The sequence below is a fragment of the Penicillium malachiteum genome (assembly GCF_028827825.1).
Source record: "Penicillium malachiteum strain IBT 17515 chromosome Unknown utg000004l:1.0-4883003.0:1.0-4884900.0, whole genome shotgun sequence".
In the NCBI taxonomy this organism is placed as follows: domain Eukaryota; kingdom Fungi; phylum Ascomycota; class Eurotiomycetes; order Eurotiales; family Aspergillaceae; genus Penicillium; species Penicillium malachiteum.
In genome coordinates this window covers 1,118,798-1,140,175 of record NW_026643097.1, presented here as the reverse complement: position 1 = coordinate 1,140,175, position 21,378 = coordinate 1,118,798, and the positions used below count along the sequence as shown (strand labels likewise).

At 44.5% G+C, this 21,378-nt stretch overlaps 9 protein-coding genes across 9 annotated transcripts; 4 read left to right on the top strand and 5 right to left on the bottom strand.

Moving 5' to 3' along the window:
- Positions 1-1,567: 1,567 nt before the first annotated feature.
- On the top strand, positions 1,568-2,838 carry N7483_008581 (alcohol dehydrogenase family protein; the record flags this gene model as incomplete). Its single annotated transcript, XM_057092008.1, has 5 exons — positions 1,568-1,686; positions 1,742-2,520; positions 2,573-2,624; positions 2,679-2,723; positions 2,781-2,838. The coding sequence occupies 5 exons, from the start codon at positions 1,568-1,570 to the stop codon at positions 2,836-2,838; spliced, it is 1,053 nt and encodes a 350-aa protein (XP_056943182.1).
- Positions 2,839-3,053: 215 nt separating this feature from the next.
- On the bottom strand, positions 3,054-3,854 carry N7483_008580 (SDR family oxidoreductase; the record flags this gene model as incomplete). Its single annotated transcript, XM_057092007.1, has 1 exon — positions 3,054-3,854. One exon carries the CDS (start codon positions 3,852-3,854, stop codon positions 3,054-3,056), a length of 801 nt encoding a protein of 266 aa, XP_056943181.1.
- A 564-nt stretch (positions 3,855-4,418) lies between these two features.
- On the top strand, positions 4,419-4,679 carry N7483_008579 (GroES-like protein; the record flags this gene model as incomplete). The annotated part of the gene is made up of 3 exons (XM_057092006.1): positions 4,419-4,424; positions 4,510-4,632; positions 4,677-4,679. 3 exons carry the CDS (start codon positions 4,419-4,421, stop codon positions 4,677-4,679), a joined length of 132 nt encoding a protein of 43 aa, XP_056943180.1.
- Positions 4,680-7,321: 2,642 nt separating this feature from the next.
- On the bottom strand, positions 7,322-7,543 carry N7483_008578 (uncharacterized protein; the record flags this gene model as incomplete). Its single annotated transcript, XM_057092005.1, has 1 exon — positions 7,322-7,543. The coding sequence occupies one exon, from the start codon at positions 7,541-7,543 to the stop codon at positions 7,322-7,324; it is 222 nt and encodes a 73-aa protein (XP_056943179.1).
- Positions 7,544-9,126: 1,583 nt separating this feature from the next.
- On the bottom strand, positions 9,127-10,094 carry N7483_008577 (uncharacterized protein; the record flags this gene model as incomplete). Its single annotated transcript, XM_057092004.1, has 3 exons — positions 9,127-9,780; positions 9,938-10,001; positions 10,081-10,094. 3 exons carry the CDS (start codon positions 10,092-10,094, stop codon positions 9,127-9,129), a joined length of 732 nt encoding a protein of 243 aa, XP_056943178.1.
- A 1,027-nt stretch (positions 10,095-11,121) lies between these two features.
- Positions 11,122-12,601, bottom strand: N7483_008576 (uncharacterized protein; the record flags this gene model as incomplete). The annotated part of the gene is made up of 3 exons (XM_057092003.1): positions 11,122-11,667; positions 11,722-11,906; positions 12,085-12,601. 3 exons carry the CDS (start codon positions 12,599-12,601, stop codon positions 11,122-11,124), a joined length of 1,248 nt encoding a protein of 415 aa, XP_056943177.1.
- Positions 12,602-14,902: 2,301 nt separating this feature from the next.
- On the top strand, positions 14,903-16,032 carry N7483_008575 (uncharacterized protein; the record flags this gene model as incomplete). The annotated part of the gene is made up of 2 exons (XM_057092002.1): positions 14,903-15,483; positions 15,561-16,032. 2 exons carry the CDS (start codon positions 14,903-14,905, stop codon positions 16,030-16,032), a joined length of 1,053 nt encoding a protein of 350 aa, XP_056943176.1.
- Positions 16,033-16,312: 280 nt separating this feature from the next.
- N7483_008574 (uncharacterized protein) lies at positions 16,313-17,738 on the bottom strand (the record flags this gene model as incomplete). Its single annotated transcript, XM_057092001.1, has 2 exons — positions 16,313-17,181; positions 17,237-17,738. The coding sequence occupies 2 exons, from the start codon at positions 17,736-17,738 to the stop codon at positions 16,313-16,315; spliced, it is 1,371 nt and encodes a 456-aa protein (XP_056943175.1).
- Positions 17,739-19,094: 1,356 nt separating this feature from the next.
- On the top strand, positions 19,095-19,868 carry N7483_008573 (uncharacterized protein; the record flags this gene model as incomplete). Its single annotated transcript, XM_057092000.1, has 1 exon — positions 19,095-19,868. The coding sequence occupies one exon, from the start codon at positions 19,095-19,097 to the stop codon at positions 19,866-19,868; it is 774 nt and encodes a 257-aa protein (XP_056943174.1).
- Between the last annotated feature and the right edge of the window lie 1,510 nt (positions 19,869-21,378).

Here is a 21,378-nt window from a genome sequence, read left to right as displayed (position 1 = left end):
AATCACAGATTCCAGAAATAGGAAGTAAATCAGTCTTGAAGCTGGCTCTGGGTTGAGATGCGTATTTAGATAGCGCCTGGAAGTAATACTATTGGACTAACAAGGCAGTTTGACCATTTAGGTCGGTCCAAGATCTTCGGAAGCCTCAGGCTGTATAACTCATGCCTCACCGGCAGTGACCTTCTCTCAAGTGCCTTCTCTTCTCCATGCCACAGCCGCACATAGTAGTTTGCTCCCCTTCTGCAAGTAATTCATCACAAGTCCTCACCCTGCCAGTGAAGCAGCAAGCATTTTAAATCAGGAAATGTACGTCCTCAGCACGCGAGTGCTTGGCCAGATATATCTACATCCTCTCAGACATGGATCATGTTCACATACTTAGGTACAGGTCTCAGTCTGAGTCAGTAGCATATAGGAGTAGCATATAGGTAAAGGTGAGTGATGAGCTACACCTTTCTGTATGTAAGTACCTACAGGGTTCCCTACATGATTACTTGGAGGGGAAAGCTAACTGCTATATAGTTGGATATCTCAAGTGAGAGATAGCTGAATTAGGAGGGATATACTCATCTTCAGATGCAATGAATAAACGGAAACTCTATTTGTAAATTTATGGTCTGAGATATACTAGTAGACAGTATCATGATGGTCTCTGAGTATTCTACCAGACGGTGACTCGTGAGGAAACTCGAAAAACCACTGCAACCCAAGTAGGAAAACTTGAAGTGGTCTAAGGTCTATAAAGCTCTTAGTCATTTCCTTTATTGGCAAACTAATTCTATTGACCTGAAGCAAGATACTTAACTTCCAATTTTCCCCAATGCCTCTGATTATGAATGGGCCACTGGCAGGTACCTTGTGCGACACCACAGGCATTATCAGGGTGCTCAGCCATAAATAATTTCAGAGCCGACTTTGACATCTTCTCATTGGAAAACTCTCTCCTTAACCCCTATTCACCTCACTTGGTAGGTTGACTTTTATGTGGTCATCACTTCCAGCAAAATTGTGCCATGGAAACCTCAACGGCGGAACAAAACCTCCTAGGTACTATGTATAATTTACCATTAAATCATGGAGTTAGGAGTAAACCTCTTTCTCTCAGTCAAACATGTACAGTATTTATATTCCTCCCGCCTTCAAACACATGTGCATTTGAATGTTTCATCTATCGCAAATTGGAAATACCGATCTGATTCCACTAGCAGGGCTTGAAACCAGTTGACTAAGACCAAGTGCGCGGCTTCCAGGTTAGTTTGATCAAGATGACTCTGGAAGCTTAAAAATATCTTCAGCATCACCTGCTGAAAATCTTCAAATTCATTCATGAATCAAATTTTTGAAATGAAGTCTCTTCTATCTCAACATTTGAAGTAATGCTGTGAAACAACACACCCCGCATGACCCGAGTACAACCGAGGCAAAAGTTGAACCCGCAAAACAACCAAGCTCAACCCCTCAAGTGTACGAACACCAACATTCCCCGCAACTTCATACTCAAGCTCACCGGACAAATCTATCCTCTCGGATTCATTTTATTGCTTATATTGCTTGATTATTCTCAGAAATGCAGTCTGTGGTATTCAAAGGTCCACTCCAGGTTGCTCTGGAGCAACGGCCAAAGCCTCAGATCCAAGATGCAACAGATGTCATTCTGAAGGTTCATTACACGGCATTATGTGGCAGGTGGGCTGATTCATTTTCTTTCCCATCAAAACGACAGAAAACTGAAATTTTCTAGCGAGCTGCACGTCTTCCGAGGCCACCAAGCATCGAATACAGGATTCATTATGGGCCACGAATTCACGGGGGTGGTCGTGGAAGCAGGCGAAGATGTCAAGACGTTTCAAAAGGGGGATAAGGTGGTATCGCCATTCACAACCAGCTGTGGCTCTTGCTTCTATTGTGCACGCGGGTTCTCATCTCGCTGCGCTCGGAGTCAGCTATATGGATCGGTAATTTTGGATGGAGGGCAAGCGGAGTATGTTCGCATTCCTCTCGCAGACTCAACATTATTCCATGCGCCCCCTTCGATCGACGAGAAAAAGTTGGTGTTGATGGCGGATATTTTTCCGACTGGTTACTTCGCAGCTTTGAATGCTTTTAAGTCACTGGATACGGCAGAGGTTCAAAACAGCGTCGTTCTCTTGTTTGGCTGTGGGCCTGTGGGTATCTGTGCTCTTGTGAGTGCTTTAGAATATCGTCCCAAGCATCTGATTGCAATCGACAGTATCCCATCTCGTCTTCAGCTTGCAGGAAAGCTGGGTGCAGAACCTTGGAACTTCCAGGAAGATGAAGCAGACTTGCGACAGAGAGTCAAGGATCTGACGGAGGGTCGGGGAGCCGATGTGGTCATTGAGGTTGTGGGTCATAGCAGCGCATTGCGAATGGGATTTGAGATGTTGCGCCCATGGGGAATCTTATCCAGTGTTGGAGTGCACAATGGTGAGATCCCTTGGACTGGCAATGAGGCGTATGGAAAGAATTTGCTTATCCAGATGGGACGGTGCCCTGTACGAAGTAAGTTCTTCCATATTAGATCGCGTGAGCTATCAAATAACTGAACCGTCAGGTATCTTTGGGGAGGCAATGGAGTTTTTGGCCAGAAAGCAAGATGATCTTGAGTAAGTATTTGAATGAAGGAAATGATGCTTTTCAACTGAGTTAACGATGTCCAGTTTCATGTCAGAGGATATCCGGCCACTTTCTCAGGCTGTTCAAGCGTAAGCTTCCCATCCAGAACATTTGATAAATGGATGCTAATATATGATCACAAACAGCTATGATGATTTCAATAACATGAGATGCCAGAAAGTTATCTTTGAGGCGGACAAGTAACGACTCAAAAATAACTCGAGAGAAAATCAACTCTGCGCATTTCAACGGTACAATCATTTCAGAGCACATGCAACAGAGATGGAATTCAAGTTCTATTTTGAACTCTGTTCATTGATTCAGTTTCTGACTCTAACGAACTTTCATTTTATGAAATCCATTCTTCATTGAGATAATTCCAGTCTCTTTCTATAGATTAATTCATTGTTTCAATGCATTCAACGAGCACAGTATCCTCCATCAACCAGAATATCCGAGCCAGTGGTGTAGGAACTAGCATCACTGAGCAGGTACACATAAAGACCCTTCAACTCTTTAGCCACGCCGACACGGCCCATAGGAATCATCGAACGCCGTAAGTCCTTAGTCTCCTGCGGAATGTAATGAGACAGCCCAGTGTCGATATAACCCGGGGAGACCGAGTTCACTCTCGCAAAGTCTCTCCACTCATTAGCCAGAGATCTGGCGAAGTGAATACATCCAGCCTTGGCCACATTATAAGATGTTTGCTCCTGGGGGAAATTGGCAATGTGGCCTGACATGGAAGAGGTGAAAATGAAGGAGCCTGTTGCCCGTTGCTCAAAATGCGGGCCAACAGCCTTGGCGCAATGGAAGGGACCGTTCAGATCGACTTGGATAATGTTATTCCAGTCATTCACGGATCCATCGAGAATTCCAGATCCAACGGCCTGTCCCGAGTTGGCAATGAATCCATCAATGTGACCAGAATCACGGATCACGCTCTGAACTAATGACTCCGTTGCGACATAGTCTGAGACATCGCAATAGTAGGCTTGGACCTTGACGTTAAATTCCTCACTTAATTGAGAGGCATTCTTCTCGGCTTCCTCTTTGCGACTGAAGTAGGTGATTGCAACGGAGGCTCCCATCTCGGCGCATCCTTTAGCAACCTCGTAGCCAATGCCACGCGGGTTAGAGGCACCGGTGATGACAACAACTTTGTTCTTCAAGCTGAAGAGATCGACCAATCGGTCTGCCTGAGGGATTGAGATAGGCATTTTGTAGAATCAATCGATGAATGAACGCGTTGGTATTTTGAAATTGAAAGATGAAGAATATTTACAGCATCATGAATCAAAAGAAAAAGAAAAAAGACATACCCCGCCGCGGGGTACAGACTTATGTACGTTCAGGGGCCAGATATCTTGGATTTTCTTGATCCAAGGGAGCTTTGAATTGATTCTCCACTATAGATACCCCTCTCTGCCAAATTTGCCATGATGAGAAAATCAGCCATAGCAAGCAGGATGAAGATCTGGTGAGTGTGATAAATTCAGTAAATCTCGCGATGTGGATCAGAGTTGAGCCGCCAAAATTACCCGTTTAGGTAACTCCTCCGGCTATGGGGTTCCCCGGAGCTATGAATCTATGATGTACAATAATTGCGTACGGAGCAGTAGTGAATTCGGGCCGAGAACAATTGTTCAAAGATAGAAAGTGGGATGAAGGTGATAAGGAGGGGGTGTGCTGATGCTCTGGAGAAATGATATAAAAGAGAGAAGTCTCCTCGGTCAAAAGAAGAGAAAACAAAACCAGACTCTCATATCACCGTAACCATCGCTATGGAGGTACGTTTTCCAGTCTTGGAGCTCCGAGTCCATCTCAAAACACTCAACGCGTGTTGTATTTTTTTGAAGACTAACTCAGTTTCAGAACCCTTCATTTGTCCTTCGCGCCATTAAGGATGTTGTCATTGAAGACCGTCCTAAGCCTGTGCTCTCAGACCCCCACGATGTGATTGTTCATGTCGCGCAAACTGGCATCTGTGGCAGTGATGTAAGTATTGAACATCTGAACTATATCTCTCATTTTGATAGCAGTAAGGTCAGGAATAACATCTTACCTGACGCATACAAAAAAAACTTTAACAATCTTGACGTTGTTCATTGTAAGCAATGCATCGCAGGGAGAAGACCGGTGTGATAAAGAGTATGAGTTCCATTTGATAATTGTCACCAATCAGGTAAGTTGCCAGATGAAAGGGTTTCCATCAACCAAATCCAGAACACAGGTTGCCGAAGTGCGCACTCTGCCAAAGTGCACTCGGACATTGTTTCCTTGAGGCTCTCGAATTTGCCCTTGAGCTTATGAGCGACAAAAGAGTCATTGGCGAGAGCATCTAGGCCCGCGGTGGACCAGCTGTTGAGTACGGTGATCAAATCGTGCTCGAGGGCCTCCAGATTACGCTTTAGTCTGTCCCAACTACAGATGCCTCGCATTGCAAAGTTCCCATGAAATTTGAAAATCGCCAAGGGGAAGATTTCCTGACATTCCGTGTTTTCCTGGTACTTATCGATGGTCGCGATGTAGTTCTCCCGGTACCATAAGAAGCGCTCTCCACGAGCCCTCTAAAAGACTCGGAATGTCGGACCTTTCCAGGCATTAAGAACGAACGCGAAGAGAAATCCGTGCTGATGCAGATTTTGATGTTAAAACCCCCATCATTCAACATAGTCTCTGACTGGCCGGAGCCGTGGTCATGATAAAGAGTGACCCTGAGAATTTTAACATAGTATACCTTGAGCAGCTGCGTATGACTGGACATCACTATCAGAATACTGAATTAGTTTAGATTGACCCATCATCAAAAAATGCTAATTGACACACCTGCTTGATTTTGAAGGTATGCCATCATACCGCCTCGTTATAACAGAAAATTGGATAGGGCTCATTTGAGCCAAGGTAAACCGGATTGAATGGTCGCCGAGATCTAGCACGGTACTATCGGGAAATGGCTGAAAGATTCTTGAAGGCACAAAGTGGACACAAATGAAATTTTGCAAATGGACTGATAGGATGTTGCTCCGTGAAAAAAGGCTGCGGGGATTGTCTGCTCCATTTCCATGGTCTTTTGAGTCCTTTCGTTGCCACAAAATCAGCTTTTCGTGAGGTTGGCTATCTTGAGACCAGTAAATGATTTCGTCTGTGTGGTCCAACTCAAGAATCATATAAATACAAGATTGGGTCAACCTTTAGTTCTCCTATATATCTTGTTTCCGACAAGTGGTGTTGAAATGCATGTGTAGTTGTGATAGACACCTGAACAAGAACTTGAAAAAGAGCATGATATGTCATTGTGCGTGATAAATCACCGGTTCTATGACAAAATTGAGTCAGTTTTGGTCAAACCCGTGGCGGAAATTGAATTGGCGTACCGTTTGTTGTATGAAATCATACTCCCACATTCAACCTCGGCATGAGTAGGATATACACCCCATTGGTGGATTTCTATAGGACGTTGCAAAGGAAGGCGGGTGAAGGACATGGAAATCGCAAAGCCGAGCCTTAGGAGGTCGGGTGGCCTGTTGAAGCAAATTGGTGTAAGGCCATAGCTAAATCGAGCTTGATTTGTCGTGCTGGGAGTTTCCATGACCACATCATCGCCTTCGGAACTTCACAAGAAGCCTGGATCAGTTTCAATCTGATAATAGAATAAGATAGAAATGACTCACTATTCTCTCTCTGTCATCTAATTCCTTTTCCTATATTTGATCCCTCCTCCCTCATTGTCATATTGTCATATTGTTGAATCATCCTTCGCCTTTTCTCTTTGTCCCCTAGCTATATTGGGATCAGTTTCAATCAAAACATGGTCAGTTATACCAAGTGACATACCCATCTCTCTTCTCCATGTTCTTTTCCCCTACTATCTCCTCCCTTCTTTCCGTTCTTCATGCTTTTCCTTTTCCCTCCTTCTTTCAGTCTAAATGGCGATGATTATTCCTCCTTATTTTCATCTGACGCATGATCCTGCATTGGCCTTAATTGAGTTCCTCAGTAAGTCTGTAGTATATAACTGCACATACCTTGATCGCTTCAATAGATTGTAACCACACGATAACCCTTCCTTCTCTTCAGAATTCAAGGGGTACCAAGAACTTGCACCCTTCTTTAAAATCGTAACTATGATTTGACACCACTGATGCTGCAGAGTGATTTTTATGACAGCTCCTGACGTCATATGGAGATTAGCCACCTCTTCCTGTAAGGGGAATCTGTAGATTGACGATAGCCGACCAGATTGAACTAGGTCCGATCGAGTTTGCATTAGTTGGGTTGAAAAGACGATCACATTGGCCTTTTTATGTGGAAACAACCCAATGTGGAAGATACTAAGCAGTAGTATCGACAACCACAGGATGAACTGGGAGATAGAGTGTATCGACTCGGAGGTGGGGATCCGTGTTCCGTCGCCGGAAATGCTCTTAAGCTCGAGGGGGAGAGAGATACATTACAAGAAATATACTCTCTTGAAGCGGGCGAATCTTCGTTCACATTGGCGATCTAGGTGGCTCCGCGAGATCGTCCCTTGAATCTGATTCAACCTCCAATCTGCATACGATAGATAAGCCGGGATCCGCAGCTTTATTTGCCATTCGTCTCAGCTCCGCGTCTGAATCTCATCTTCCTCCCCTTTTCATGTCTTCTTCGCCGGTTAGCACGTTCTCATGGATTGCCGTTAGCCTCAGGATTGGCGAAAGGGCGAGATCGCAAGGGCACCGCTCGGAGCAAAACAATGAGGCGATCGAAGATTTTGTAGACATGTCGACGAAGTGAATGAAAGAACAATATCTTCAGCAACAGTCGCCATTGTGCGGATGGGGTAATGCTCCGCAGTGGAGCCCATCAAGTAGGTTCCGGGTTGCATTGAATCGATTGCTTGAGCTGGTATAGATACTTCCAGCATTTTGCTGTATGTGCAGTGGTTGACTGCTGCCTCAACCAAGACTCAGCAGTCAACCACACGTGTGGAGAGTTGGCGAGGATGAGAGGATATCAGCCCCAAGAATAGTCAACTTGTGGTACACGGATCAAGGCAAAGTCAGCTGCTAGGTTTACACAGCGAGAGTGGGGGCTCAATCCTGCTTGATACTTTGAAATGCGATAGTGGCTCGGAGGTTGTCAATATAGATATCATAAAGATCGCGCAAGCTGTGGTTATAGCCTAAACCAACGGCCCACCGCGCAGCACGGAGATGAGCGGAGATGAGCGGAGAGAGAGAGATCAGAAAGAGAGGTCGAGCAATATTTGGCTTCTATAATCCCAATTGTGAATCAAGGAATATCGTTCTCAGTCGAGTTTGGGAGATCTTGATCGGATGCAGAGTGGAGGTGGCTTATCAACGCTCTGGAAAAGGATCAAGCATTTTGATATTTTCGCGCGGTACCAAACTCGGTGGCCCAATGCGTTGAAAGCGAGATATGTGCACGTGTAGTAAATCATTGATTTACTTGTGGTTCTGCACCTTGCTTCGTTGAAAACTTTGCCGTTACACTGTGATCTTCTCTCGCCTCCTCTTATAATAACCTCACATCAGCCTGAATCAAACAAGCACAAGTAAGAATTGACTCACCTTATTCTTTTTTTGAAAACAGGCCACCACTGCTGCCCCCTCCTCCTCCTCATCCTCATCCTCTCAAGGTTCTCCGGTCCTCGCCCTCGTCTTCGCTCCCACCCTCCTACTTGCCATCCTCCTGAGCTCCTCTTTCACTTAACTAACCAATCTAGAATCAGTCATGATCAAGCCACCAGGAGATCTCGGATATACCTTGAGCCCCCAGCTTCCAACTTTGATCTCCCATCCCTCAGCGCGCCCTTTCCCAACCTCATATCCAACTGCGTTTTCGTTCTTCCTTATGTCGTCTTGCCCTGCTGCTTTCCCGGTGTGCGGACGAAATCCGGATCAACACCCCTCTTCAAGTTGCTCCTGACCTGCTGGCAATGCTAATCACAAAACCATCTCTCAGTATCAAAATTTTCACGAGCGTCCTTTGGCATACCCTTTCCGATAATTCTTCGGATCTCCACCTTATAGCAATCTGAAAAGCAACATCATCGAATCTCGCGTTCATTCTTTCCAGCGGAAGCCCCAAGTCCACCTTGTAAGAACCTTCTTCTTCTTGGGAGCATCGCTCAACCTTGCACGCTTGGGAGAGGTGGGGTTGGTTGGGGGGGAGGCAAGCGGGGGGCAGTTGAGATATTTTTCTATCAATGCATCAGTAATCAAAACTCAACAATCAAATGAAACATGGTATACCGTTTTTAATAAATTTCCACTTGATGGGTTGAATAAAGGAACGAGATGAATTGGAGGGGTAGCTCTTGTGCAGTCTTCACACCTCGCGCCTTCCTATTCTGTCCTGCACGTGCCAGTACCCTTCTATCATTATCTCCCTCTCATTACTATACTCTACTAATAACGTCCTGTGTCTAACCTACGTGCTGGTTTTTCAGTCTCATTCTCCAAATTATCCTATACATATTTCTTACTAGGGTTTAGGGGGCCTCGGGATGCATCCATAGATGTCAGCAGTTTGACTTCTATGATTTGCCAACTGGACAGTCGGCTTTGCATAAAACTGGCCATCTGTGTCCAACTCTCCAATGCTGGATGTGACTGCAAAACAGACGACCTCCAAAGGGGCTTTGATTCGATCCGCGGCGGTTTTTCGAAGTTTTATATGTTGGTGATTGTCCGTGAATGATCCCATTGCCGGTTCTCTCATGGTCAGTTCATCACAGAGGGCAATAACATTCTGGTAGAAGAGAATCTGGGCTGAATGAGTTACAGCAAGAAAAGTAGTAGTCCATGGATCAGCCAAGATAGAGACTACCCCAGGAGTGTTTTGCTTGCAATATTGTTTTTGCCAGTGAGGTGGGATGGAATTTTCCCAGGTATCAATCTGATGAATCAAATCGAATGCCCAAATTAACATGGACTGAATCGATTCTGATCGCGTCTGATCTAAGATGGGATCTGAGATAGCTGACGTGTTAAGTAGCACGCTGGACGACTGCAGGTATTCAGAGATCAGACTATTTAATATTCCTGCACCAAACACGTTGCAAGGCCGGGGCTTGGCCTTGATAAACTCTGGAAGTTTTGCATATTGGAACCTTCCAGTACCAATAGCTTGAATTTGCTACACAATGATTAGAATCGAGGTCAGAAATAGAGACAAAAAGCACCACAAAGCTAGTGTGAAGGCTCACCGTTTGTATTATGGTCCATCCGATCAGATTTCGAAAATACTGGCTTGTAAACTGCTGCTGGCCACGTAACGACAAGAGAAAAAATACCCCTGCCATATGGGGGTCTAGAAATCCCTCTGCCTCATGGGCAAGATTCTGCATCAATAGATGTCTGTAAGCAATAGAGCCAACATTTTGAACGGAACAGGAATAAGCCATGCTTCAGATTTGAATACTTACAAAAAACATACTGAGCAACAGACATGCTGCAAGTGTCTCAGCCCTGATTGCATTGTCTTGCGAGCCGATTGCCTGGTTCAGGGCGTTCAAGCAGGCACCATAGTTTTTACGGGCTTTGATTTGAAGTTCGGCGCCGCTGTGTAACTTTGAGAGCGTAAGGTATGATACACTTAGAATAGCATACCTTAAAGAGGGGCTCTCTCCCTTTTCTTAAAAAAGTCTAGGCAGAAATGCTAGATAGCCTCCGCAAGGAGAACGATGCACTGACAAGACGAGCTGGTGCATCAAATTACACACAGATTGCCAGTCTGGACATATAGATAGAGCATTGGAAGGTGATTGAGCAGCGATAATTACTCCGGACCTTGAATTCAAGTTCTGGTTCTGTATGGGTTTCTCGCTGGTACTCGGTGAGGTACTTTTTGAACCTGGCCGGGGGCTGGCAGTTCTTGAACGGGATGATGCAGATTTTCCAACTTTGTTATCCTTGGGCGGTTTGTATTCACGAAAGCTAAACCTATCTGGATACCCTGTGCACTTCACTCCATGTTGAGAGCAACGGCGGCATTCTGGCTTTACTCCATCACACTGTCTGCTTGTTCAATATGATTTCAGGAGGTTTAAGCTTCGGAAGGGTGTTCTCACCTTCACTTTCCGTGTGCGACAAATGTGACATCCGGAAGATAACCTCCCAGGGAAAACCATTGAGACTTGCCACGTTTTTCGCTAGAAAGCGTTGAAAAATCCATGACCACGATCTACCTTGGCTAGAAAAAAAACCCAAGAGCTTGGCGATCAGCCCCTCCTGCCAAGGTTACGAATGCATATCACGTGGCTCGGTTCGGATATTCCATGGTTTTAAGCACTTGAGTTCAGGTGATATCTCGACTACTGATGCCCACCCGCCCAGGTGTCGAATATGCGATTCTTCAGCAGTTTTTACGCTCCAGCCCAGGGCTGGAGGGCTCCAGGGCCACTCTACCTAGAAGGCACCTCCCCTGTACGGTGTACATGTAACACAATGTATAGAAAGAAAAGGAAAAGAAAAGATATTAAACAGGGTTCTCCCAATGTGTCAACTGTACTTCCAACTCCACCCCTGTGTGCTGAAAGGCAGCATTTTTCCAAGCCTTCAATACCGGCTCATCTAGCGTAAACAGTTTCCAGCAGTCCCAGGTTGCCTTCGCAGTCGTTCCATCGACCTTATACTCGAAGGATAGTTCGTAATGAGCCTCTGTAGTACGGATAGACATAAATTTGAGCCGGGGCATCCGCTGTGCCGCACGGGCCGAGGACATGTACAATCCATTGCACAGCGTAGGTGATGCTTTTAATCGGAATGTATTCGAAACACGATCCTCTGGCGCTCGCATCTTATGCTCTGGGAGGTCTTCCTCAGGGTCAACGTTCGGGTCGAATTCGACCTCTTCTGGATCTCGTTCATATAACCATTCTCCAGATGGGGTGGTCATCCCACACTGCAGGTGAATATGGATCAGGTTTAGCCAGGTGGGGAGCTTCATATTATCTGTAGGATTAATAGGCCAGAAGAGTTCTTTCCCTACTATAGTATAGTCAAGGCACAAGGAGGTAAGCTGCTAAGAAAAGTCCTATAAGAAGGAACTTAAGGGGTCTTCTATCTTCCTATCTACTAGATTAGTAGGAGCAAAGTCCTGATTTACAGGAGCATAACCAGTAAACATAAGATAAAGTTTCTTGATGTCACGGGCCGAAGCCCTATGTTGGTCACGGAAGCACGTGACCGACCACACATGTTGACACACGAACATACACGGAAAGCTCCTTTCTTCAAGATTAATGTAAACAGCATGCCGGCCTAGTTAGATTGAATCAAGTCTTGCTACAGCCCTTCACAGTGTATTTAATTTAGGTAGCCTAGATAAAATAAGGCATACACTGGTTGGCAAGATCAGCTATCTTAAGGTACCCATTCCCTCCTATTAAGAGTTTTGTGACTATATAAATCACTAGGAGGCGCTCTAGATGATCCTTACTGTAGTTCCTCTCAAACCTTCGCTGCCAAAGATCTGTCTCTGGATCTTTGCGAGCCTGTCTCGCCCGTTGACGATCCACAATATCGCTAGGAGACATTACTTCGATTGATAGATTGATACCCGGCTCATTTTCAGGCCAAGATTTAAGAATGCTAAACAGCGACTGGATTGCTGGAACGAAAATTCCATTATTCCGGCGGTGCTCCTCCGCAGTCTCGAACTCTGCACGAGCCTCAATGCTATATGGTTCCAACTCTACAACCAGCTTGATCTTGCGGATACATGTCTTTCGTCGCGTGTTTTGAGCCACAATCTGCTTAAACGCTGCTAACTGCTTACTTGTATTCAGATTGATGGTGTTGAAGATGCGCTGCTCAATGAGCATCTGCCACTCTCGGCTGACAGTGGCATAGGGGGCAGGGTCGACGCCTGCGTCAATGAGATAGGAGATCACCTGCATGGTGAGCTCTATGGGGAGTCGATATTCACTCATGGTAACTTCAATATTTGTAACCATCGTGTCTAGGCAGTTGGTTCATCTCCGTTGAAATAGATGGATTGTTGACGAGTAAAAAAGGGTCAATCCAAATCAGGCAAGCTCAATTGAGCGGGGCAAACCCCACCAATGCCTATGCAGTATGTCCTAGATAGCTAAAGATAGGATGGATTCAAATGTCCGAGTTCTATTCAAATGTTTCAGGGCCTTTATTGGTTTATCCTGTAACATTTCTTTGCTATAGTAGCTGGAGGAATGTCTTTACATGTGCAAGTGTCACATGTGCATGCTTAGGTACCTGATGACTTACTACTTTATTGTTGTTCCTGTTATACTAGTAGGTAGTATATTCTATTAAGGAGTTATTAGTACTTTTTTTTATAATTATCTTATTATGTATAGGTTTGTCTTTTGTTATAAGGCTTTCTTTTCCTAATATTCTTAAGTTTATTCAAAGGTTAGAATCTAGTAACCTCTTCTGTGATTCTGTTCCGAGTCTCTGTAGACCCTTTGCAATCGGCCCCGGGGGTATTATGAAAATCATGCCTGAATATTTGTTTTATCCTAAATCATAATATTCATGAAATTCTTTGAGAATTTCCTGTGTGTAGCTTATTAAATTGAAAAAAAGACAGGAATTGGAATTTCCTAGGCAGTTCATCAAGATATGTACATACCCTTATGAAAGTCGATTCAATGTTCCGGTAATACTTCGTAAAGACCTATACTCCCGAGGTCTGTGGGAGTAAACTAGTGGCCCTATTACGTGGCCTTGGATCTTAGTTTCGTAATTAATTTGCGATAAACCAGGTTTGAATTACCACCTGAGCATACCCTATGTATTGATTGGTCAACCAAATAGAAATTTGTTAGCCGCCTATGGATTACTCTAGCTATTTAGTTTGGTCTGAATGGGGCAGTGCGAAGCTCAGCCTCAAGCTCAGCTCTACGCATTCTCAAATTTTTTGAGACATTCGCTCTTCCTCTACCTCAACTAACAATCTTTTCTATCTCATATTACAATTTTCAGTCATATTCCACACCTCATGGATCTAAAATATCTGGAGAAATCCGTGATAGTAGTCAGTCTTTGTTCATTAATCATCATCTTTTGTCTTCTTATCCTCTGCGCTTTACTCGCTGCCGTTTCTATTGTTATTTTCCTCACCTTGAAAGGCCTGGCCGCCATTTTTGAATACTCCGGAAATGATTTGTGGGAATATTTGGAATTTAAATATCAAATTGCGAACAACAGACCTCTTCTCTCAATCACAAAGTGCATTGCCAAGTTTCAGACCTCGGAGCAGGAAAAGAATGAACAACTCCAGTACCTGAAAAGAAAGGAAAAGCTGGTGACTGAAGCAAATGAGCTGGTACAGCGAGAAGTCTTCTTGGCTGAAGAGATTGATCTTCGACGACGAGGAGGCGATCTAGCCCTGCATCTAGGAACACAATCAATCATCGACAACCATCAGACGGAACTCAAAGATCTATCGCCAAAACTGCACGAAAACTGGAAAAACATCAAACAACTCTCTTTTGAGAGCCCTGGGGGAGCGTGGATTCGAGATTATGACAGAAAAACGTCTGCTACCAAACATGGTACCCATTCACTCACCTGTGCAGGTCGAGACGGATGCTGTACATTTGGATGTGGCTGCTGTGAGAAAATTCGGGCCTTTGGGGAAGTTCCAAAGGAAAGACCAGCTATGTACCTCTACTCGCATTGCACTACTATGTGTGCATGCTGCCATCAACGCGAGCTCCGTGCATTCCGAACCCAAGAGAAAAGTTTGATCTAATGCGGTATCTATGATTATGTTCAAATTTTGTACATAGTCCTTCAATCGAACCTCAATTCTCTGGCTAGCTCAATCTGTGGGGTATCATATTTGTACGCACTTACAATAGCTTCTCTCTGCTTAGTCGATCATTCTGCCTTCTGACCTCCGCTGCTGCTGACTTCCTACCAAATAAACTCTTTGGGGAGTTGTAAGAAGGGAAAATAGAATTTACAAGGTGGTTTGCATGGTGCAACTTGGACTTGGAGTGATATTTACTAGTACAGTCACTGAATGATTTCAAGGTTAGCCTCCAACATTCGAACATTTGAACTTGAAGTCTACATACACAACACTACGAAATCCAAGAAAACCAATGATATATTATTTTTCTGCCTATGACAACCAAACGAAGCATCCTGACGGCCCCATCAAACAAACAAACCAAACAAAGAGACATCTGGGGCTCTTAATCCGGCATACCGCCATTGGGTAGCAAAAAAGCCTCCAACATTACGGGGTATCACCCTACTGATTTCGAATGATGGCCAATTCTACAGCAAGTATGGTGCAGGCATGGCTTGAAAATTGTGCTACGGAATCTGCCGCTGCAGGCCAGTGCCCTATCCCGCTATTCATCTCATCTTCTCCATCTATCACAAGAAAACGCCATCGGACACATTGTTCAGATAAAATAGACCCATATAAGAAGAACCGCACAGCAGCATCAGATTGTAATTCAGATGCCTCGTCACAAATCCCAACATTGCGTGATGACTCTACATTCCCGTCTCTATCTCGGCCATCTTCCGTTGGCAGCGGAGGTCAGCGATCTCCAAGTCCTGCTCGCCAAAAAACTTTATTAGCAAATAAGAACACACATCCCAGAGTCATTTATGTCCACGAACAAGACGAGCCTAAAAATGAAGCTGCAAAGGCTTTGCTCGTATATCTAAGCCAAGCATCGGATTGGAGCCCTGACATGAATAAAATCAAAGAGGCATCGACTGGGTCTCGGAAATGCTCAACACAGCAAAGAAGTGAGAGTTCATGGGTGACAGAAGTCACAAGAATTATGCTACTGTTATCTCAAGGGGAGATGAAGTTAGAATTCTGGGGCCAGTACGTCATCACAGGCATCAGCCTGAGCCTGCTCATTCAGAAATAAAACTTGAATTTTTTGCTAATGATGCCTTTAGTCAGAATGAATCGGTCCGCTCCTGCTATCAGCCTCAGTATACGGCCCGAGACCGATGTAATCGCAAAATTGATTACGTTATTGGATTTCCTTCAGATTCATGGCAGAAACTATATAGAAAAGCCAGTATCAAGTTTGAAGACGGATATTTCAACCATGTCGATCATGTTCATACAGGCACTCAAATTCTAGGTGTTGGGATTCAGGTGAAACCTCAATACGGAAATCGGATGGAAGCCGAGGTTCAACTAGGAGCTTGGGTGGCTGGACATTTTCTATGGGCCTTTGAGCATCGAGCAGGGACTGAAATCCCCCCTCCAATGGTCGGAATAATCTCCGTTGGTGAAACTTGGGATTTTTATATCATATATGGCGTGTCTGCCGAGGCCATTCATGATGATCCTCTGTCAAAGTTGGAAGAAAGTGCACGTTTGGGGCCCATTTTCCGATCTGAGTCGCCGAACGTCGACTGATAAAGCCTGTGTTGAGCTTTCTCAAACTCTTCACCGTATAACGGAGTACATGTGCAATGAATACATTGAGAGTCTTGGGAGGTCAGTCTTTCAGGTTAACTAAGACTCATCGATTTCCTTCCGAGATTTAAGCAATGAGACCATGAAATACCAAACGAGCGTAGAATATCGCAGATACTTCGAATGATCCAAGTTAAAATTAACATCGGGATTGAATTACTCCCAGCCTGAGGAAGGAATCCAAGAATTTCGCCGAGGCTTCAAGTTGCCTCAAGCAGGCCTAAGAACTTGAAGTTGAAATAAACCAATTAGACTCATGTCCATGTCCATCACGATCAACATGGTTACCCTCCCTTCCCTTCATCCATTCATCATTCAACTTTGCCACATGATATCTCGTAGTCCAACCAAAATCTCTTTCGATTCCAGAAAGCAGCTCCAGAACTGCATCTTGTTCTCGGCGCTCTTGGAAAACCTGGCCAGCAACAAATAGCGCCTGAACTGAATTGATTCTAAATGAATCAGTTGAATTTGCAAGGCTGATACCACAGACCTCCCGGGCGTGGTATATGACTTCTTGAAGAGCATGCCGATAAGATCTCAAACGTGCTGATACTGTTGATCGGATCGCTGTTGACTCTTGCGGCTCGTTTGCCAATAACAGAATCTTTGCCTGATGGTAGCTTTGCATCGTGGCAGCGCACAGCGGGATATCAAACCAGATCTGCTCGAATGTATCAAAGCTTAGCTCAAATCCAGGAGGCACGTTGCCCAATCGTCGCGTGCGAGCAGTTGCGCGGAAGGACTGAGGAAGAGATTCGTTCCAGTTGGATAGATCATTCATCAATATATTCCATCTTTCTAATATATTTTCCTGGTTCAATCCAATCCGAGGTCTCTGATGACGCGGTAAAGTATTGTCTGCTGGAACCAAAGCATCTCCTGCGGTAATATGATTTGCAATTTTACCTAGAATCCATGTGAGTTCATTGCTCTTCTTATCCTCTTCAAACCCAGACGAGTTTTGGCTCTCCATCACGTCTCGTGGGCTATAAGCCAGGAGGCTTCCCTTCTCATCAGTGGCTAAGCCTGCATTTTGCCAAAGCCGCATATCTTTCAAGTCCAAGCTTGTTGGACTCTCACTTATGACTAATTCTTTGGTCAGAGATGTTACTTACATTGGGTGAATTTTATAGAAACTCACAGGCACATAGCAAGTCTTGCCTCGCAAGACTCCAGAATATAGGTCCTTTCACAGCTGTCTGGGGAATTATTACTGAAGCATGCTCTGTTGCAGAGACACCTCTATCATGGAACAGGGGTAGTGCGCTCAGGTGAGCACGCCATGCACTCCCAGGGGCGTCCATTAACTCGAAAGCACAGAGAATAGCGACCGCCGCGAGCATCTCTTCTTTATCCGATATACTATTGCAGTAGGAACCCGTACTGACAGCATTTTGGAGATGATTGAGAGCCTGGTCGTAATACTTCGCTGAGTGATATCGCCACATCTCTTCGTTTGAAGACGGAAGGCCGATATAGCTAGAAAGAAGTTTCGAATTTCTGCCACCTTGGCTCATATTTCGGCAAAGATGCCGGAGATGTTTGGATGCGAGTGCACAGACTGCTGATTTCAATAGGACTTTCGACGTGGCGAGAACTGGCACTTTGGAAGAAAAGTACGACGTAGTGTCGAAAAGATCCATCCTTGAGGTTTTCGATACCATCAGCCCATTATTCACTCCTAGTTTCGAGTATTGATGGTACATACCACTGGCCTGGGCCTTGCTTGAAGTGTCTGATGAGATACGAGACTAGGACTTTCTCGAACGGGTCCGACTCTGTTCGGATAGGCGAAGATACAGAGGACCCGAGTTCTCGCGGCGTATAATGGCCAACGGTCGATGCTATTTGATTGAAAGACTGTGGTGTGGCTGAGACAAGATGTGGATTTGGAAGAGATGAAGCAAGTTCATCACCTTCATCGGCAATCACTGGCCCAACTGTGTCTCTTCTGCCTGCTTCCACAAATTCCTCACCAGTCCCCCTAGCCCTTGATCTCTCATGGTCGCAGGGATCTTCTGTTTGAACAAAAGTGACTGGTTTTATTGGATTAGTGTCTGCACATCCAACGAGAGGTTGAAGCATACATTCGGATGGAAGTTCTACCCAACTAGTAGTTATTTCCTGGCGGCCACTAGCCAGCTCCTGTTGCTCATCATGATTTGGACGTTGTCGCTTGATTCCTGGTGTTAATACAATCTCCTGACTTCGGAATATGGATCTTTCGCCATAACTACAGTCGCGGGACGCCTTCATACACCTGGAACAGGTCGGCGTTGCCTCATCGCATTTCACGCGTCTGCGTTTACAAGTCAAACTGTATGAATGAATTAGATAATTCCCATTCAAACCAATGATCAAATTAAATTTACCAGCCAGAATAAGAGCGCATGCCTCCTCAGAGGATCGACAATAATTTGTGTTATTCCCAACCCACCACCTATCAAGGTCAGAAGTCGTCGCGGTAGATACGAGGCGACCGAGGCGAGCCAAGACAAAAACGGTAATGTTGCCGACTCCTCACCTTAGATTGACCGCCCGGCGATGTATGTACATGTAGATGTATTCCTGGAATGCAGTAAGTGAGCCGATATCTTTCGCCTAATTATCCGCACTCTTGTACATTTTGCGTGTCGAAGATACATTCAAGTTGTGGAGCTAAAATTCGGATTCAATATTTGCAGGTGATCTACATAAAAACTATATTTACTTTTTAGATCTGCACGATATTGAAGCCATTTCCGATTTAGACGCCCCATTTCGAGAACAAATGCTCGGAAGTGTCATTCCTCTTCTCCGAGTGACCCGCATTTCTTAGTTTGACCAATCATAAAACATTGAAGAGACAATTCGTGCAAAATATACACCGCTTTCCACCTAGACACATCAATTTCACTCTATAATTTTACCAATTATACTCCCCGGGCATTTGAGCTAGTATCAATTCGCTGCTCAGCCTCTAGTCTACCACCAAGCCGCCTACGTCCGAGATGCATCATATGATCATCGTGAATGGTGCTCCACCTGTTCCTCTGGTGGAAGCACCCAAAAATCCCCAGGCAACCGCTCCAGAGACCCCGCCAGAAACCCCTACAAACAACCCTACAACAGAAGACCCCACAGAGGATCCTACGGACACTCCAACAGAAGAACCTACAGAAGATACTATAGAAGACCCTGAGGATGACCTTGAGGACAACCCTGAAGACGACCCTGAAGACGATCTCGCAGATGAACCTACAAGTACGACTTCGGAGATCTACAGACTCCCTGTTCTCCCTGCAGGAAAGCTATGGCCGTCATGGGAGACCGGGCTAGCTGAAATCAACACATTTGCTCGCGGGGAAGGGTATGCAGTGGTCAAGGCGCGATCGAAGCCATCGAAGAAGGGTGAACTGAGGTTAATTTCCTTGCGGTGTGACCGTGGAGGTAAATATGAAGGGCAACCAAGGAGTCGCAACACATCAACACGCGCACTTCGATGTCCATTTGCTGTGTCACTACGCCGACAATTGCCATCGAAAGAATGGCTACTAGTTCACGCGAACATCACACACAACCACGAGCCTTCGCCACCATCTACACATCCTGTCCACCGAAGAGCGGATCTACGAGCTCATCAAGCAGAAATTGATCGCTATCTACGCCTCACACCTCTTACTACTCAGCAAATCCTTCTGTTGCTTAAGGATGCTAATCCGGATATTTGTCTCCAGGCACGAGATATCTATAATCGTCGTCGGGAGCTCAAAGTAGCTGGAAAAATATCCTGAGTATTGTTGCGAGAATATTTCAATGGCGGGTGGTTGTCTGGGAATAATTGGGACGTGGATAACCGAATATCCTTCTTTTCGCCATACATGCTATCGATATGTATGACATGACATTTTTACGGGATACCCATAGCCCTGGAGGGCATCAGTGTATATTATCACCACGCGTGCAATTGTCTGCGCTACGATTACGTTTTAATATGATGAAACAGAACCTTTGAATCTTTAAGGCTATACTACAATACTTCGACGAATTAGCTTATAGTTAAATTCAATCCAAATGTAAGGTTGAACTTGAGACATAGGATCAATTCATCAGTAACAGCTCCCGCTTGAAATCTAGCTCAATATGTAACAAAATTTACCAACCTTGGAAGCTTTCAACCTTCAAAATGTAACTCATCTGGATTCTAGTTTGATTGATTGACATTGATGATGAACAGTAGGGCATATCAGCTTCGGTGCATCAACAACAACATAGCCCAATTGTTTATTGGGGCTCCAAGACAAAAAAGAAATCAACCCAAAAAGTTAGACAACTTTTTACCTACTCTTGAATGTTTTCACGCAAGAAGACAAAATTAAAAATTAAAAAAAGAAACTCCGAATGGGGGAATCGAACCCCCGGCTGTCGTGTGAGAGACGACGATGTTAGCCACTACACCAATTCGGAAGGCTTGTGAAAGGATGGCCATTTTTGACATTATGAACTCTAATTTAATTAACCCATGGTAGCACCAGTCCACCTCCCCAAAAGGAGTAGGCAACTAGATACACATGGATATTTTCGTTCTATCATGTCCAGTGAGTAGAGTGTACTAGTACCATGCTTAATTAGCACCATTGGACTACTCAAATGCTGCTAGCACTGTGAATTGGCAACATTAAAGGGATACCAGTAGTACATAGAACTTACCACGTGATTACTCATATGTAGTACCATTGGCAGTTTATATATCATCATCATCATCCATACTCACTAAGGTACACATTAGATGACAAGCTACATTCTTTCTAATAAAAATATAGAACATTTTACAGGAAGAGGACATATTAAAAAGAAGGTAGAAAAAATGGAAGAAAGTGAAGAAAAAATTGGATGAAAGGGACAAAAACAATGACCGGTGCAGGGCTTGATAACGACCTTGAGATATAGACCTTAACAGTTGAAACCGTTGGAATCTCACACTCTACCAACTGATCTAACCAGCCAATTACATTTGACGTCAAGAAAGTTATCACACATAAAACATTCTAGGAATTACTAGATTTGTGATAACTTAGTTTGTATTCCCTTGGGTCCGTCGAGAAAATCCATATGGAGTACTTATTGGTACCTTAGGTACGGAGTATAAGAATAAACCTAGACCCTGATCATTACATTACGTATTACAATATCTTTGAGTAGAAAAGAAAATTAAAAAATAAAAAAAAGGGAAAAATCTTAATAGCACGTAGATGATAGATAGTAAGAAGAATGATGGAAAAAGAAAAAAAATAATGACCGGTG